General features: G+C 36.8%; 1 protein-coding gene across 6 annotated transcripts in view; it reads left to right on the top strand.

The window, feature by feature from the left end:
• The window catches only part of CBFA2T2 (CBFA2/RUNX1 partner transcriptional co-repressor 2), a 167611-nt gene that overhangs the window by 136540 nt on the left and 10976 nt on the right, over positions 1 to 20095 (top strand). For all 6 annotated transcript variants that reach the window (XM_073236711.1, XM_073236710.1, XM_073236712.1 and 3 more), the window contains 6 exons: positions 2079 to 2168; positions 6548 to 6729; positions 7682 to 7935; positions 10477 to 10562; positions 12076 to 12271; positions 19690 to 19758. In XM_073236711.1, coding sequence (XP_073092812.1) covers positions 2079 to 2168; positions 6548 to 6729; positions 7682 to 7935; positions 10477 to 10562; positions 12076 to 12271; positions 19690 to 19758 — 877 coding nt within the window. The remainder of the gene's footprint in view (positions 1 to 2078; positions 2169 to 6547; positions 6730 to 7681; positions 7936 to 10476; positions 10563 to 12075; positions 12272 to 19689; positions 19759 to 20095) is intronic.

Raw genomic sequence — 20095 nt, 5'->3', positions numbered from 1 at the left:
AGACACATACTTTACCAATGTTCCCTAGTTTTGCTACTACACTATAGTTACATAAATGTAACCATTGGGGGAACTTGGGTACAGGGTATATGGGAACCTATCCTATTTTTGCTCCCTATGGTTATAACTATAATTATCTTTAAATTTTAAAAGATTAAAAAATATTTAATCTGGTGAGCTCTGTATATCCATTATCTCCTAAGAACTCTATAGGTGTTTCCTTTGTGATTCAGAGACTAGATCTCCAACATTTTGCCCTTATCATTCTTTTTTCTTTGTCAGAAGCATCTTTCTCAAGGTTGCACTTCCACTTCTTCTGTAAAACCTTCTTTATTTCCCTACATCTGATTCAAGCACATCTTCTCTGTGTCCTGGTAGTGTCCTACACATGTGTACCTCCATCAGACTGTAATGAATAGCTTGCTTGTCCGTTTTGTCACTCGACTATGAGTTCTTAGGAAAAAAACCAGATGTGCTGTCTTATTTTTAAATAGTTGAATGAGAGGTAAGTATAACAGTGGCTTTTCATTCCTTTCAGAGAGGATTGCTCTGCAGCTAGTGTGTACAGCCCTGAGTTAGTCATTGTTTCCTGTGCCGCTCAGTTCATCCTTTCCCTCCTTTGTCCATCCACAAGAATATGTAAAGTTATTCACACAGTTTTCTCATAGATTACTTGTATTTACTTTTGGAGGCCTAATTGTATTCACTATAGTGGGGAAAGAATATCATTCTTTTACACTTGATTTTCATTCCTGTTAACCAGTACCTTTATTTGCATTATCCTAATGTCCTGTACTTAAAAAAGTACTCAGGTCAAGTTGGTAAGAATTTTTTTGGTATGAAATAAGGTAAACTGTTCAAATATTTTCATTTAATATGGTTAAACTTGATATATATATATATATATATATATCTTTTTTCCCTAAAGGGAAATATTTTAATTTTTACTGAATATTATTAACATATTTACAAAATCCAACACATTTCATATCCAGAAATAACTGCTGTTACAACTGTCCTTCTAGATGCTTAGAATATTATATAAAATGTGTGTTATTTTCATGAATGGGTTATTAGAAAGTATGGTTTTCCCTTAATAGTATATTATAAACACTTCTCGTCATTAATGCATACAAACACCTTCCCCAAAGTGTTCTGATGGATGACCATTATAATTTTTAATGTAGTTTCCTTTTGGTGGATGTGTATGTTTTCTATTACTATTAAGAAGCAATATTGTGCTGGTGAATAATTTGTATGGTACATGTTACATCTTTGAACACATAATGATTTTATGAAAGTAAATTCCTAGAAGTGGTAGTTGTTTTTCCAAGGAAGCAAGTATTCAGATTAACGCCTGATTTTGTTTTTTTTTAACTTGTTGTTATACTGTGTTTTAAGAAACTGAAATAAAAATATTTTGTGAACTTTGAATAAAATATTTTTACTAGTACATTCCCCTTAGCAGAGGAGCTGAGAGTCCTAGGTTAAGGCCAGACTTTTGAAAAAATACAAAATTGCTAATAACTTTCCTGGAAATAATACCAATGGAGTCTGCCTATTTGGAGGGGCTCTGATGTACAAATAGACCAGTGGAAGGCAGAGGCATCTCTTATTTTTAACTTCCTATTTTGATGTGGAAAACTGATGCTAGGAGGTAGGCAGAACCCACAAAGAAAGGAGGCTCTAGGTTGATCTGTTCAAACAGAAAAATTGTAAGCTTGGTTTCTAAGCCTGAGGTGACTTGTGATGACTCTCTGAATACACTGAACCTGAGTGTGTCTCTTCACAGATAGTGAGGGGAAGGGAGCACCCTATTTTGCAACCAAGACTACTGAGTTCAGAGGAAAATTTAGATTTGGGGTGGTTGAGAAAAGAAAATCAAGGAGGCCGAATTTCTGATTATGAAACAGAACTTGGTTAACCTTTGAGAGGGATATGACTTGATAATAGTGCCCTTGAAATTATCCTTTTACTTATGATTTAAAGGGGTTCAGCACTATCAGGTTTATATCAAATTTATATTAGGAGGACAGTATCTAGTTTTAGGAGTTGAACAATGTCATTTTTCTCTTCAGAACTCAACAGTTACAATTGAAGAATTCCATTGCAAGCTCCAAGAGGCTACTAACTTTCCTCTTCGTCCTTTTGTGATTCCATTCCTTAAGGTAATTTTTATAGATAACTGCTCAGTGTAATTTATCTTCAACATTCCCTCCATGTTGCAGATCCCAGGTCTGTGCTCTAAATCAAGGTGGTTTGTCAGATTTTTGTATCATTTTGGACTGCTGGAGTAATGGAATTTCAGTCTGCAGACAATCTTTATACTTGATGAGAGGAGAATTGCAAAAGCCTTAAGTTGGTGATCTGTATGCAAACACTGCTGGGTAACACACAGAAGAAGCAGGTAGAAGGGGAAGTAGGAGGTGAGTGGGCTAGTCTTGCGAGGGAAGCATGGAGACTGGGCTTTTAGCAGGAGTAACTGGACACTAAATCTTTTGGTGTGGCCACAGGCTGAAAAGTGTGTGTGTGTTATCTGAGGAAGGCTGTCAGGCAAAGGAGAGGCCTTTGCAGCTGGGCCTTACCCTAAACACAGAGGAGCATGTGGGAAGGCAGTGTGTACATCTCACCCACCCCCAGTTAGTCTAGCTTCTAGTTATGTTCTCTGGAATTATTATGCCCTTGAACATAATTTTTGGGGTACTGTTCAAAACTGTTGTGCTTACCTGGTAAGTAAGGCAGAGTTATGTAATATTCCCTGTTAAAAAAAATTTTTTTTATTTTGAAATAATTTCATGCCCACAGAAAAGTTGCCAAATAATACAATAAAATTCCTGTCTACCCTTCACTCATATTCTCCAAATGTTAATATTTTATACCATCTGCATTATTATTGTCTACTTTTTCCTCAGGAATGTTTGAAAGCAAATTACAGACATGATATATCTAAATACTCTATAGTGTAATTATAAAATCAAGAACTTATTAACATTGATAAAACACTAATTATCCATAGACCTTATTCACGTTTCACCAAACATCCCTCTAATGCCCTTTACAGCAAAAGAACCTTTCTTTTTGGGGTGAGGGAGGTGGGAGTGGCATGTATCTAATTTAAGATCACATCTTGTAAAGTCTTTTCAGTCCACTTTAATCTGAAACAGTTTCTCAGCCTTTTATGAGCTTGATATTTTTGAAGAGTACAGGGTAGTTATTTTATAGAATGCACCTCAATTTGGAGTTTTCTTAATTTAGAAATCAGATTATGCATTGTTGGCAGGGATAGCAGGTAAGTAGTATCATTGCACACTGTCAGGAGACATAGATGCTAATCTGTTTCATGATTGACGACGTTGACTTTGATGACTAGGTAAAGGTGGTGTCTTCCATGCATCCCTACTGTACAATTACTATTGCTCCTATTAAACAATTTTCAAAAACAGGTAACATTATGACTCATACAATTAGAAAATGAACCTGTGTCAAAGATTTTATTTCTTAACTCATTTTTTTTGTTGTTATGGTACATTAATATACAATCACATGAGCAACATTGTGGTTACTAGATTCTCCCCATCATTAAGTCCCCACCACATACCCCATTACAGTCACTGTCCATCAGCGTAGTAAGATGCTATAGAGTCACACTACTTGTCTTTGTGCTATACTGCCTTTCCTGTGCCCCCCACACATACATTATATGTGCTAATCATAATGCCCCTTACTTCCCTTATCCCTCCCTTCTCACCCACCCTCCCCAGTCCCTTTTCCTTTGGTAACTGTTAGTCCATTCTTGGGTTCTATTGAGTCTGCTGCTGTTTTGTTCCTTCAGTTTTTGCTTTGTTCTTATACTCCACAGATGAGTGAAATCATTTGGTATTTGTCTTTCTCCACCTGGCTTATTTCACTGAGCATAATACCCTCTAGCTCCATCCATGTTGTTGCAAATGGCAGGATTTGTTTTCTTCTTATGGCTGAATAATATTCCATTCCATCTTCTCTATCCATTCATCTACTGATTGACATTTAGGTTGCTTTTTTAACACACTATTAATGAGGAAATCATTAAGGTATTAAAACCAGTTAGGGGAGAATCAGAGAACCAACACATTTCTAAATCAGGGTTACTGATACAAATTTGCAAACAGAAATAAAACTGGCTTCTTCTACAGTGGGCAGGACAAGTCAGTGGGACCTCTGCTGGGCATAATTTTATGCATGTCCATAGACAAGTATTTTGCTTTGCTATCAGTTACTCATGACTTGCAGAGTTGTAAAATAGCTCAAAGGCAGTGAAAGACTAGAAACAGATACCATTTTGCTCTAGACTGGGCTTAGTTTGGAAACACATAACCCAAATCCAGTCCCCACATGGTTTTGTTCAGTGAAAAATAGAAGAATGGTTTCCACAGATGAACATTTGTAGTGAATTTGGTAATAGGGAACACAAATTTGAACCTCAATTAAGCTAAATGTTTTTCTCAATTCACCCCCCACCAAATGAATTCCATCCTTTTCATTAGCAGACTGATAATACAAAAACACTATATTCATTTGTTTTGTATTTTGTCAATGCAGTATTTGTGGAAATTTGTTTTCTTTCTTGTATATGAGTACCCACATAATATTTTCAGTTTTGCTTCTTGACTCAAAAAGCCTAAAATATTGGCCAAAAAGATAGGCCTCTGTTAGATTCTTTACCTTCATTTCCTAAGAAAATGTAATAGCACCAAAAAGATGGGTCATCTTGCTGAATTCCTGATAGCAGTTTTTTAAATCAGTACGGTTGACCCTTGAACAATGTGAATTTGAACTACATAGGTCCATTTATGCATATTTTAAAAGCATTTACATACTGGCAATTTTTTGGAGATTTGTGACAATTAAATTTTTTTCTCTAGCTTTATTGTAAGAATACAGTATATCATACATATAACATGTAAAATATGTGTTAATCAACTGTCAGGCTTCCAGTCAGCAATAGGTTATTAGTAAATAACTGCTAATGGGAGGAGTTCAAGTTACACGTGGATTTTTGACTGAGTGGGGGAGTTGGTGTTCCTGCTGCCATGTCTTTCAGGGGTCAGCTGTATAACAGACAACAGGATGATGCATAGGCCTCAGGTGCACGGCCTGTGTTGTGCTTCTGTTGGGAGAGCATTGACACCTCGGCCTGTTAGTGGGCTGTGGTGCCTCTGTCAGCCCTAAAACAGCTGTGCTGGTTGTACTTGGTCTCTGTTCTGGGTATCAGAGCCAGTAGACAGTTATTTCCCCCAAGACTCCAGAATCAAGTATTTGTGAGATTTATGTTAATAGGAAATAATTTGCTTTAAAAAAAGATTTATCAAAGGAGACATGTCACATATTTAAAGATCTGACATGGATTTTTTTCAGTGAAGTTTTTACAAGATTGGTTATAGAACACCAGACTCTAAAAGTGTCTTATATCTTCAGATTCCCTATTCTTATCTGTTATTTGGAAAACAGCGTGAGGTAGGTTGTTATGGCAGCTGTTTGGCTAGCATTTGTGTTTTTGTCAATTTATTTCTGCTTTAAACAGTCACTAATTATGGTACCTGCCAAATTAACCCTTCACAATGGGATGACTACTTGCATGTATTAAAACTCTCCTTTCACTTGCTCATCTGTTTCCCTTGGGATAAATACTTCTATTACAAACTGATTCTGAGTTGTTTTTAAATTTAGGGAGAGAAATAAAATTCTTTTTTTTTTTTTATAAAAGGAGTATGGGAAAAGTACATTTTATATATGAAGAAATTAGGGTTTAAGTTTAAAGGTATAAAGGGTTTTTTATATGATTTGTCTCCATTCAAAATCTTCTCAAAATTTGAGGAGTAGGAAAATAATCAGTACATAATTAATTATCCCTTTATAAAATAAGGAAATGTGCCCAACTAGGGTGCAACACTAAGAAATAGATTCTGCCCATGGTTACCTGTGTATCCTCAGAGCCTACTCTTTTGCTTATTAACTTCATTCCCATCACTCCCAATACTTGTTTCAAAACTCCAGTCAAGCCAGAATAATCACCATGTCCAGATTTCCATGGCAGCTCTCACGGAGAACCTGAAGGGAAGTTAGGTAGTGCTATCAGAGATGACATGGGAGCAAAAGGGAGAAGCCAGGACACGCAATGATAGGGGAAAGGGCGAATTTCTCCTATTCCCATGTCGGCAGCACTAATTCTCTAACTGATCAAAGTCTTCAAAAATGTTTAAGTTTTTTAATTACTTTGTTCAACAAACCTTTATTGAGCTTTGACTCTGTACTAGGCCACAAAGGTAGATAAAGCAGTTTCTTCCTTAAGGGGATTTACATCTTGTGGCAGGAGCCAAGTCATCCAGTAATTGAAGTTAAGTATAATAGATGTCACTTTATTCATAGAGAGGCATACAAAGATCAGACTGACCGAAAAGAAGAACTTTTGTTTTGTGTCATCTTGTTTGTGAGTCTTTTGAGCTAGTCCTGTTGTGTAGGGCCCACAACCTGGAAAATTGCCTTCCAGCCCCCGTCTCTTCTTTTTAAGGCCAACCTGCCTTTGCTGCAGCGAGAACTGCTGCACTGTGCACGGGCCGCCAAGCAGACCCCATCTCAGTACCTGGCTCAGCATGAACACCTCCTGCTCAACACAAGTATTGCATCACCTGCTGACTCTTCTGAGTTGCTCATGGAAGTGCATGGAAATGGAAAGAGGCCCAGCCCAGAGAGGTGAGAAGAGAAGACCTTTATTGTCCTTACTTTCCTGAAACCAGTCTATCTGAGCTTCCTCTTGCTTGTGAAAGAAAGAGAATTTGATTACTATGATTATACATAAGTATGGACTCAGATTGCATAGAGTTAGTTTTACTTTCTCCCAACATCCAGGCTTCTCAAATCTGTAGAACTAGCTCCCAGATATTTTTCAAAGCTCTTCAGACAACTCTGTATACCACTTGTGAGAAACTCTATGGGTCCAGGGCTCCAGAACCACAAGAAGAAAATATTCCCAAGGCATTCTTTCTGATTTGTGAAATCTTGTAAAAGTTTTATTAATTATTGATACTTGTTAGCACTTATTTGTTAATGAATTGACACATATTAATGAATCACCTTTACTTCGAAGATTAAAATTATTAACTTATTCTGGAAATTTCAGTATGAGAGTCTGCTACAACCTGTGATTTGTCAAGGAAGCAATATTTTAACAGGAAAATTTGTTATAATTGAAGCTAAATGACTGAAAACCAATTCACAGTATATTAATGATGTGAGCCTTTTTTCGCCCATGTGGGAATTGTTTCTTTCCAATAACTGATCCCCACAGTAGCCAATATGACCTTGATCCCTTGCTAAACATAGTTGAACCCATCATCCTTCATATTCCTCTCATATAAGAAAATGCTATCATCTCCTTAGTCTCTCCTTGCTTTATGAGATTTAGATGTGTCTGCTTTGTTATGGATGGATTTGACCTCTTTTCATGCTGGGGTAAATCAGTAATTTCATTATCTACCTGGCACCTAAAGACATTTCAGTTCATGTCTCATGTCAAACCTGTCCTTACTGTATTCCTATTTATGAAAGTACAGAGCACAATACATAACACAAAGTAGGTGCTCAGGAAATGTTTGCATGAATACTTGTGTTCAGGCTCAAATATGTACTTCTGGTTCTTCTGCAGGAGGGAAGAGAGCAGTTTTGAAAGAGACACAATTCCTCCTGAGCCTCCTGCCAAGAGAGTGTGTACCATCAGCCCTGCTCCTCGGCACAGTCCAGCCCTCACTGTACCCCTCATGAATCCTGGGGGCCAATTCCATCCTACTCCTCCTCCTCTTCAGCACTACACATTGGAAGACATTGCAACTTCACATCTGTATCGTGAACCCAACAAGATGCTAGAACACCGAGAAGTTCGTGATAGACACCATAATCTGAGTAAGTGACATAAACAGCATGGTAATGATTTAAATTCAAATTGAGTGTTTGTTGTTGTTTTTTTTCCCACTCGGTAATAAAGGAAAATAATGTCATCGTTGCTTTCTTCTTTTGATAAGATAAAATAGTATTATACATAAAAAAGAATGATTAGAGTTGTAGGGTTTTTGTTTGCATTGATCTCACTTCATACATTGTTACTGTTGTCATTTAATGAGAGAAGTAGGAATAAAGAAATTTTAGGAAATACACAATGAAGTATTTAAGGAAAAGGGTATTACTTATTCACAAATGGTTTGAGAAAGAAATAGAGAATGATAAAACAACTGAGATAAAATATGAATATTTTTGAAGTCTGAAGGGCATATGAGAATTCTTTGTACTATTCCTACATTTCTGTAAGTCTGATTTTATTTCAGAATAAAACATTTTAAAAATGAAGGAGGAAATATGTAAAATATATGGTCTTGGAGGTGAAAGTACATGCATGGACAATTAATTAGGTCAGAAGGTGAGGCATATATAAATTTAAATCCTGGCTTTGCATCCTAACTAGCTGTGTGATCTTATGCAAGTCATTTAGGCTCTTGGAGCCTCAGATACTCATTTCTAAAATGGAGATAATACCTCCACCTGTGCTGGGTCTTTGTTACATTTGCAATGCTTGGCACATGCACACTCAGTAACCATTAAATTGAGAATTAAACAAAAAGACCCCTAACAAACCTTCCCCGAGATCAGTTTTGAACAGAGCTCTTCATTTTGTACTCATACAAGTTTACTACAGGAGGTTCTTGGGAGTTTACTGCTGAGCAGGTGTCAGAACAGAGAATCAAGGCAACTAGCTTTCGAGGTTTCCCTTACATTTCCATTTGGGGGTATCCCGTGGAGTAAAAAATCAATACACACACACACAAAAAAACCATAACACATTTGCCTGTGCCCTTTCTGACTTGTGTTCACTAGCATCTTTGAAAGACTTGGATCACAGTAGGGCCTTGGCTTCATGCAGTAGTAGCTGAGTGATGAGGGGCATGAGCAACTGCCAACATTTACTGAGTCTTACTACTGCTTCAATTATGGTATATGTACATTATCTCATTTATTCTTCATAGCTGCCCCATGTAGTTGTTATCCCCATTTTACAGATGAGGAATGAAGGAACTATGGCCAAAATTATGTAACTAGAAAGTGGCAGAGAAAAGATTCAGACTCTGGCTGTCTGATGCTCTAAGCTGGATACATTACCAGTATGCTGTGGTGCCTCCCTAAGTAGCTACTGTGTGTGGTCCAATTCCTTTTACCCTATGTCTCTTTTCATATTAAAAACTAGGCTTGCTATTGATTTGTTCTATATATTCATACTCATTTTTGCCAGTTTAATCTGTTACTTCCTGAGTGAGAAGTAGGCTAAAAGCTAGCTATAAGTGCATTTTGGTCAAATTTTCCTTACATTTCCAACAATTCGAGAAAAATGTTTTTAATCTTGAAGTATTCTACTTGAAAGACTTTATAATCCTCTACCTTGATTGTTTAGTTTAGTTCAACCATTGGTCTTCCAGGCTGGCTATAGATTAGTTTTCCTGCCTCCTTTTGAAAATGAGTGCCCCAGTACAGTGGTTTTTAACTCTTATCAAACCATCTATTTCCCCATCTTTTAAACAAATATGTTGTAGACCACCCTTCCCTCAACTTTACTCTCCTAAAGTGAAGTTTGTGAATACCACAGCTTACCTTAGACCCTTACCTTTAGGATCCATGTCCTAAAATATAACATATATATAAGAAAGTATTTTATAATGTGTTATTGCTCAGGCATGACTACACAAGTAGATACAATGAATAAGCAGATACTTGCACAGATACAGAATCATTATGGATACAACACCTGTAAATTCAGATTAACAGTATATTAATGACTCAAATACTGTGAGCAGTGTTGTATTATGTGATACACTTTTCAAAATAGTGGACAACTCTTCAGTAAATGCTTGATTCATACAGTCATTGTATTTCTGCAAATTTCACTGTATTTCAAAATCAGACAAAAAATATTTCCTAATACTAATTGTTTCCAAGGGCTGGTATAGTACCCACTCTGGTTGTGGTGATTAATCATTTGTATTGTGCCACATCCTTTTCAACACTTAATATTATATGGCAACTTATTTTTTTCCCCAAAATGTAGATGTGAAATGCTATTTTAGTGAAGATTTTTATATGCATTGTGTGACTACTTAAAAGTTTGAGTGCCTTTTCATGTTTATGAACCGTCTGTACTTTTGTCTGTGATATACCTATTTCTTTTGCCTATTTTTCTTCTGGGCTATTTTGTGTTTTATAATTAAGTTGTAAAAGTTTTTATGTATTCTGAATAGTAATTTTTTTCTTGGTTTTATTTCATTTTGAGAGTCCCCACTCCATTGTGAATCATTGCCTTAATAGCGCTCATGCGGTATGAATTGTGTGCATTTACTCAGTAGAATTCTGTTACTATATACTCTTCTCCAAATTAAATCTCTAATTTCATGGATCTAATAGGTCTAAATGGAGGCTATCAAGATGAGTTGGTGGATCACCGTTTGACAGAAAGGGAATGGGCTGATGAATGGAAACATCTTGATCATGTAAGAATTTTTTCCTATTAATTTTAATTCTTAATATTATGAATAATAATACAGTATATGTGCTTGAAGTGAACTTAAGCAGAGCCCCAGTATCTTTGCAATAAAAGCTGATTTACCTACTCCTCCCCCAGCTAGAGAACTAAGGGTAATTTCCAAATCTTTGTGGTGGGGTCTCAATTCAGGTTATAACCAAGTCAAGTCATGTAATATAATGATTAAAAAACTAGTTTTGTGAGTTCAGGTCCCAGCTTTGCCATTTCCTACCTTTGCACAGAGGGCACATAGCTTCACCATTTTTAGCCAAAATTTTTTTTGTTTTGGTATCATTAATCTACAATTATATAAGGAACATTATGTTTACTAGACTGCCCCCTTCACCAAGTCCCCCCTACAAGCCCCATTACCGTCACTGTCCATCAGTGTAGTAAGATGCTGTAGAATCACTACTCGTCTTCTCTGGGTTGCACAGCCCTCCCCGTGCCTCCCCCGCACATTACACATGCTAATCCTAATACCCTCTTTCTTTCCCCCACCCCCTTGTCCCTCCCTTCCCACCCATCCTCCCCAGTCCCTTTCCCTTTGGTAACTGTTAGTCCATTCTTGGATTCTGTGAGTCTGCTGCTGTTTTGTTCCTTCAGTTTTTTCTTTGTTCTTATACTCCACATATGCATGAAATCATTTGGTACTTGTCTTTCTCCACCTGGCTTATTTCACTGAGCATAATACCCTCTAGCTCCATCCATGTTGTTGCGAATAGTAGGATTTGTTTTCTTCTTATGGCTGAGTAATATTCCATTGTGTATATGTACCACATCTTCTTTATCCATTCATCTACTGATGGACACTTAGGTTGCTTCCATTTCTTTTTAGCCATAATTTTTATGTCTCAAAAAAATGGAATGCTATTATTTGAAATCACAGGGGGTTATGATAACATGTAAGGTACTTATCACAGTGTCTGGTATAGAAGAAGTGTTAAATAAAAAGACCTTTTCTAAATACAAATAGGCATTAGTGTCCTGTTACAGAATATAAGCCCCACTTCTCTATCCCATTAGAAAAGAGGGCTTCCTCCTCATTAAAAAGGGAAGAGAAGATGTAGTATCTGCTTAAAGTGGCTTTTTCTTCTTGGTGATATTCTCCGTAAACACTGTTTATCTGATTGCATTCTAATATAAGTCTCCAGGTTTACCAGATGACTTTTGGTGCATTTTGGCAGACATATAATGTGGTTTCACTACAGTGTTTAAAGGACCATATTATAATGAGGCTCTGGTTGCTTCAACCTTGAAGAATCCAAAAAGTGTTATATTTTGAAATCCAGAAAAATAAATTATTATTTGTTACATGTATTTTTTAAAAGAGTAAGAAAGACTTTCAAATCTAAGTTTGAATTGCTAAATCTGTAAGATACTTAAACGTGCTTTCTATTTTGTCTGTCTATCCCTGATTTTCAATGTTGGTTGTTTGAATGTCCTCATCTCAACTCTGCCTAACTTCCTCTCTGGCTCAGGCCCTGAATTGCATCATGGAAATGGTGGAGAAAACAAGGCGCTCCATGGCAGTTCTGCGGCGCTGTCAGGAATTCGATCGTGAAGAACTCAACTACTGGAAAAGACGATATAATGAAAACACAGAGATGAGGAAAACAGGGAGTGAGTTGGTCTCCAGACAGCACAGTCCTGGGAATGTAGATTCTCTCAGCAATGGTAAGGGGGAGAGTCTCTTCTAAGATGGCAAGGAAGGCTTTATATATTTTACTTTAAAGAAAGATGGTGCTAGATTGTGGAGTCAGAGAGACCCATGTGATTATGAAGAAAAAATGATAAAATATGTCAAGGACTCAGTATCTGGCATGTTCAGGAAACAGTGTCTTCCTCTTGGAGAATAAGAACATAATTTTGTTCTGTTTTTAACTCTCTCTATTTATGTGCTAAGTGATGATCCAAGTGTTTGGTTACTTACCAGTCAGGTTGAGTGTACTAGGTAGGTACTCTGATGTACGTCACATTGCTCACAGTACTCTGAGAATGTTCACCTCACTTTCCCTCCTCTTTCCCACTCTCCATCCAGGAAAATACCATTTATCAAACTCTGCCTGGAAGACTTCTACAGAGTTTTACTATATCAATCTGGGTTGTCCCATTTTGCCTTGCCCCAGCCTAAAGCAGCAGAGGTGTGAACATCTGTTCTCTCAATTCAGGATATATCCAGGATATCACAGCTATTTCCCAAAAATATTCCATTACATTCACCTAGTAACTGAAAAAATGCTCTGTCCTAAGGCACAGCTAAATGAGGGGCTATCTGTGATGAGACTCTTTATGCACCCACCCACTTCAAGCTCCCAGTTTTCACCAGGGAGAATGAATCTCTTACTACGATAGACCTAGCATGTTCCACAGAAGACAGCTGTTGTTATTAAAAAGACTACAAAAAATAATTGGAGCAAAGACTTCAGTAACTAAGGGATCCCACCCCCCCACCCCACCCATAGAGGTGACTCATGAGCCAACTGTAGATGAGCAACATTGTGTATGATATCTAGCAGGGCAAGATATCACAGAATACTTACAGTGATGTATGATTCACAAAAACTTCGAAGCTAAATCCTTAGGTATCCCTCACATCTGAACCTTCGCAAACATTTCCTGTAACAGCTTGGAGAAATATACCCAAAGTTCACAATCCAAATCACAAACCTTTTATCAGTGAGTCTACATGCGTGCAGTGCAGGTGAGATGACAGGTAGTGCAGAGCTGTTGTCATGAATTGCCTCTTCCTTAGCCAGGGATGCAGGTCTTGCTGGTATTGTTTTAATGCTGCTTTGCATTAACCTCTACTCATTTTTTTCACCCTTTGTGTGAGGGTTTAGGGTGACTGTATGTTCCTATTTGCCTGGCACAGTCCTAGTTTATGTCTGTCAGCTGTCTTAATTATTGCTACCACCTCCCTTTCTCTGAAAAATGAGAACAATTGGGATGATGTATCATACTGTCACTCTAGGTTTAGCTCCTTGTGAATCCCAGTGTCTCCTCTCAGATTTCCCAGGGCACTATCAACCTATCTGACTCAACAGCATCTTTTTTTACACATATTGTACATATTTAGTATTTTTTCCCCTGTTTATTTCTCTTATAGTACACATTTGTTGCATTATAGAGGGAAAGCATAATTCATATACTAAGCAAGCATGCTATTCAAAATATGAACCAAAAGCACTCCCAATTTGTTACTGGTCTGCAATGATAGAGGATGTATTGGGTACCATTAACTTCATTTTCAGAAGAGTCCTATAACTAAGCAGTGTGCTTGGAGACATAGTTGTTTTGCATTCTGGCATAAGTTCCATATCTCTTTAGGGACCAATAACAATTTTTAGACCAGTACTTTGAGTAGCACTGTCTTACACTGGGTGATATTCTTCGGCATAGCACACAAACATACTCACCAGTGACTTTTAAATAACTAGATAATTAGTGTTTTAAATGTTTGGGGTTATACAGAAACCCGTGGTGGATCGTTATTGTAGTATTCAGTATTTAAGTGTTTTGGTGATCTGGAGAGATAGACTAGAGACTGGATATCATTATTACTTTTCCCATTTAAAGTAATGAAGTATAGGTTCTCTTTATCTGAAAATTTGTGATTTCAGGAACAGATTTTGTTCAGACAACATGGCATGTATATTGGGGTTTGTTTGTTTTTTGTATCATTAATATACAATAACATAAGCAACATCATGGTTACTAGATTCCCCCCATTATCAAGTCCCCACCACATACCCATTATAGTCAGTGTCCATCAGTGTAGTAAGATGCTATAGAGTCACTACTTGTCTTCTCTGTGCTATACTGCCTTCCCTGTGCACCCCCCTACATTATGTGTGCTAATCGTAATGCCCCTTATTCCCCTTATCCCACCCTTCCTCCCCAGTCCCTTTCCCTTTGGCAACTGTTAGTCCATTCTTAGGTTCTGTGAGTCTGCTGCTGTTCTGTTCCTTCAGTTTTTGCTTTGTTCCTATACTACACAGAAGAGTGAAATCATTTGGTACTTGTCTTTCTCCACCTGGCTTATTTCACTGAGCATAATACCCTCTAGCTCCATTCATGTTGTTGCAAATAGTAGGATTTGTTTTCTTCTTATGGCTGAATGATATTCCATTGGGTATATACCACATCTTCTCTATCCATTCATCTACTGATGGACACTTAGGTTGCTTCCATTTCTTGGCTATTGTAAATAGTGATGCGGTAAACATAGGGGTGCATATGTCTTTTTCAAACGGGGCTCCTGCATTCTTAGGGTAAATTCCTAGAAGTGGAATTCCTGGGTCAAATGGTATTTCTGTTACTAGTTTTTTGAGGAACCTCCATCCTGCTTTCCACAATGGTTGTCTATTGGTATTTTTATTTAAGGATATATAAATAAGTACAAAAACCATAAGGAAAAACAAAAAAAATTATTATCATAGAATTCAAGAGAACAATGTACTCTGAGGGTGGTGAGTGGAGGGTATAGATGACTGGAGAGTAAGCTCTAACTGTCTTTACTGGCTTTTTTAGGGACAGGATTGCAAATCTGGTTTTACCTTTACTCACCTCTTCGGGGTTTTAGGATTGTTGGAAGTGGTCCCTCGATTTGTAAGTTTATGGGTGTTCATGGTGTTATAATTTTTCATTAAATTGTACAGTAATATTTTTGTGAACTTGGTAGCCATCTAATATTGTACAATTAAATTTTTTTAAAAAGAGAAAGAAAGAAACTGACTGAACTATCAGTTTTTCTTGTGAATGAGAGAGTCACCTGGGTATTATAACAGGTAAACATTCTAGGTACTTCTCTGGAAGTTATGATTCAGGGACCCAGGAATCCAAATACATATGTTTAATGAGTCAAATAATCAGACTAGATTGGGAAAGCTGCCTGTAATTAGCCCACAGTCAAAAAGCCCCAACCACGAGGCTTTAACAAAGCTTTGTACTGGTGTGCATTACTTAGTATGACCAAACTCTAGAAGTAAGCGTGTAATATTAATAAAGAAACAAAAATGGGAGTTAATGGCTTTTCTGAGGGAAAAACTTCAAAAAACACATTGTTAATATCCCTGGAGAGCTAAAAATAAGAAAATTAGAGAATCCATCAAACTCATGTATCAAATTATGAGTTTCAGAAAGAGTGAATAGAACTGCAAGAGGACATAGAATCGTTACTGAAATAATTTTTTTTAATTACCCAGAAAGACAGTATTCCAGTTCAGCCAATCTACCAAGTAAGAAACAGTGGAAGAAACAGACTTCTCAATTAGCAACATTGAAAGTCAGAAGACAACTCTGAAGGAAAGTTATTTTAGCCTAGAATTCTCTGTTCAACCAAGACAATGAAGTATTAGATTAACACCCACAATTTTTCAAAAGAGTGCATGCACTTCCCATCTACTCTTTATTATGGTGTGTGCCACAGTTGGGTAGGATGCACACTAAAGCAAGGAGGTAAGCCAGAGAGTGGAAGAAATATGATTCACCAGGATCCAACTCAAGAAAGAGAGAGCATAAGGGAATCCCTAAAGGGATGAGGGAGGGTCCCAAGCAATAGTGGTAAGCCTGGAAAGCAGTCAGTTCAGACTCGAACAGCCTTGAATCTTGCTGGAAATTTCAAGAAAATGAAATTTATAAAATATTTACACAGTAGGAAGAGAAATGGAGATTGAATTAGAAATAATAACAAGAAATATAGCAAATGAGTAAAAGCAATTACTAACTAAGAAAAATAAATACTTGTTCAGGAAAATAAGATTCATAGAATCTGAACTGCATGACTCAGCTGTGATTAGCATTTATGTTGAGGACGGTAAATGTTGACTATTGATGTAACAGAATTTTGAGTATCTCTATTTGGGGGAAGGAATTATGAATGTGTATCTGAGGTGGGGTCAGAGCAGGAGTTCAAAGAGAGTACAGCTCTTTCCTACTGAAATGGCTAGTCAGTCTGTAATGCCTGTAGCTGAAAAATCAGAATGTATGTAGCAATACCAGAAGAGTCAGCTAAAAGAATGACACTTTCTCATTGTTACAATAGAAAATATATATGACTTACAGAGAAGATACTCCTGGTGTGGTTTGTAAGACCTTATCGATGAACGCTAGGTCCTTCAGTGGTTAACCCTGGGTGCCCATTAGAATCACCCTGGGAACTTTTAGAGAACTTCTGATACCCTGGCCCCACCTCGAGATTCTGATTTAATTGCTCTGAGATGAGACCTGGGCTCGCAGAGTTGAGAACCATTCCTTTATGTACATATCATTTAATTCTCAGAGCAACCTCAGGAGGTACATTTTTTAGTGAAACTGCATGGCTCATTACAGAAAGTACAGAAACATAAAGAATTTATTAGGTCCTCATCCCACACACTGAAGAATTTTGAAATGTATCTTGAGAATACTGTATTGATTTGTGTTGATTTCTATGAAAATTCAACTTCATTTTAGCATGTTCTGACATCAGTAAAGATTTTATAAACATGATTTTAATTACTGTATATTCTACCATGTAAATAAAGTATACTTTCCTGAAACACTTAACTTTTTTAACATTACTTTTTTTTTTTGCCTTTTTTGTTACTGTTTTTCAGTGACTAATACAATATTTAAAATCTTTATACATAAGGATTTTTCAAACATCTTGCATTTTTCCTGAGGGTATATTCTTATAAAATTAATGGGTTGTAGATAACAGGCACTTTTGATCTTGGTGTGTTTTGATGGATGGTATAGGTAATATTTATGGGTTCAAGTCTCATTTTCCGTTATGATTTGTTCTTAACCTTGTTCCCCATTCAGGGTACAGCAGTTTTCATCTATATTATTTCAGGTTTTGAGTGTTAGCTATCTAAGTTTAAATTTTCCAAACAGTTGAAATTTTCCTTCATCAGTGAATAATACCAACCCTTTATCTATTGAAATGACATAATTATCAAATGCTGCATTTTGTTAAATACTTTAGTGTATTTCTGTCATTGACCTTTCTCACTGTATTATAATTTTTAATAATAATAAGTTACCTGGGCGCTTAAACATTCCAGCCAGTGCTAAGCCTTTTATGTGTTTTCAAAACTGCCTATCGAAATAGGGGAACTGCTGTTATATTCGGCAAAACTGAGGCTTCAGCAAGTTTAAAAACTTGGCCAAAGTGGTCATATAGCTAGTAAGTCAGGATAGCAAGTATGGTATTCCAGAACCAGCAAACACCTTAGTGATTATGTTAATACTGCTTCCCAATAGAGTATCAAACTTTTAACTATTATAGCTTTTAGAATGTGTTTTAATATGGGGTAATGTTAGGTCCACTTTGTTTATTTACTCTGGCTTCTGGAAATACCATGAAAATGTCCCTAGGTATGTCCTGAGTAATCTGAGAAGTTCCTTTGGGGTTAAGTGCATGTTGCCTTTTGCATCTATCAGAGCAATAAAAACTGAGGACCGGGCAGGTACAAAGAATGTGACCAAGGGCATATTTGATGATTGAAGTGAAGCAGCTTTTCCTTGGTTGTCAGGACTTCCCCACGTCCCACAAGTAAATAAGTGTTTCTTCTGTCATTTAATGCCAATGATGACTCTACTATACACTCACTGGTTTTCCTTATTTAAGACTCAGTTGAAATTGATTCACTTCCTTCTCTTTAGCTTGTGTTACTTTATCTGTAATGATCCTAGATTTTTCCCTATATTTAGTTCACGAATCTCATACTTGAGATTCTAGGTATTTGACAAATGGCCACATGAACCAGGAACCTCACCTGTGTTGAAAAGAGCCCTTCAGTGTTCTTTTTACCAGTGAGTGGTGATAGTACTTCCTAGAGAGTCTAGTGTCACAAAAAGTACTAATACTATCAAAATTTTAAACTTATGGGGCTCCCCTCAGGGTGATAAAAATGTTCTGGAAGTATATAGGGTTGCACAACATTGTGAAGTCACTAAAATGTCACTGAATTAGACACTTTAAAAATGACAAATTTTATGTGTATTTAACATGACTTGAAAAAAAATCATTATCCCCTCATATCTCTGGGGGACACAGAGGTAGGCTCTCTCTTTGTGCCGGTAGCTCTTGGAATGGAAGAGATTGCCTCCTTACCCAAGACTGGTTTGCTGCTAATTCTCAGGCATTCTCATGAAGATTAACCATTTTATAAAGCTCTTTTGGCAAATGTTTCATTCCAGTCTAACCTACCCTGTTACATTGGCTGTTACCGATTCCTCTGCACTGTGGATTGGTGAGTGTTCAGTACATAAAATCTACTCTCCAAATGAGCTTTAACAAAGTGTAAGGAAATGAGGAAGTCTGCTGGTACTGACTTTTTTTTTTTTTAACTCAAATTACCTTAGTTTTCACACTTTTTAAAGCAATGGAACTGTTTTCTTATAAAAAATTCTCTTACAGTCACAATAAGTATGATAAAATCAGTCGCCTTCTACTTGTTTGCTTTCCCAGCAACCAGGTCCCTGGAGTGCCTCTTTGGGTACATTTGAAATGCATGTTCCAGATCAGAGTATCTTCTTTTTTACTTTCTTTTTGTTTGTTTGTTTATAAGCATTTCAGGAAACTTTAAAGGAAGCCTCCTTAAATCACATGAGGATCCAAAGTTGCCAAGAAACAAACACCATATTCCCCACATATCTACAGAGCAGTTACCAAAGACCTGTGCATAATGGGACAGTTAAATTGGATACAGATACACTCATACACATACATAAATATCTCTCTGTAGTTATATTTATATATTTTAGGGAGTACCTTAAAAAATACATATATGTCATAGGGGAAAAAAGGAGCACTTGTAGATAAGTAAAAAGAACAAAGTGAAGATCACTTTTAATCTCACTACTTTGAAATATGTACCATTAATATCTGAGGCATGTATACATGTGTTTTAAAACTAAAAATTAGGTAGACTATTTTATTATAATCTAATTTTATCCTGTATCAGAATAATTTTTACACTAAATGAACAGAATATGTTTGAATCTTTCTAAATGGTGAATGAGAAATGTGTTGAATTTTACATAAAAATAAAATGTACTGGTTATAGACAGCTTTTGACCCTATGCTATTTATCTCTCTCCTTTAGATTCACAGCGGGAATTCAGCAGTAGGCCAGGAACAGGATACGTACCTGTGGAGTTTTGGAAGAAAACTGGTATGTGTCTGTCTACTTACGTTCAAGCATGGAATGTATATTTGGGGGAAAGGTGGTTGTCTCATAATTTCCTAATGGACGTCTAGGCTACTGCCTCTCAGGTTACTTTGTAGGTCAAGAATTTGAAATGACTTCCTATAGTCCAGATCTGTTACACACCCTTAGTAGGTCACACTGAGGCATTTAAATAACCAACTCTTCTCTGTTTATATAGCCCTGTTTCTGCGTGTATAGCTTAATTCATTTCTTCCTGTTCTTTTCACTAGACTCTATATACACTGTGCTCACACACAACCACATTTGGTTCCTTCTGCTCTTGGAACAGCCCTCTGCTCTT

Source organism: Manis javanica, chromosome 5 (assembly GCF_040802235.1).
Source record: "Manis javanica isolate MJ-LG chromosome 5, MJ_LKY, whole genome shotgun sequence".
NCBI lineage: Eukaryota > Metazoa > Chordata > Mammalia > Pholidota > Manidae > Manis > Manis javanica.
This window is presented reverse-complemented; position numbering and strand designations above follow the sequence as displayed.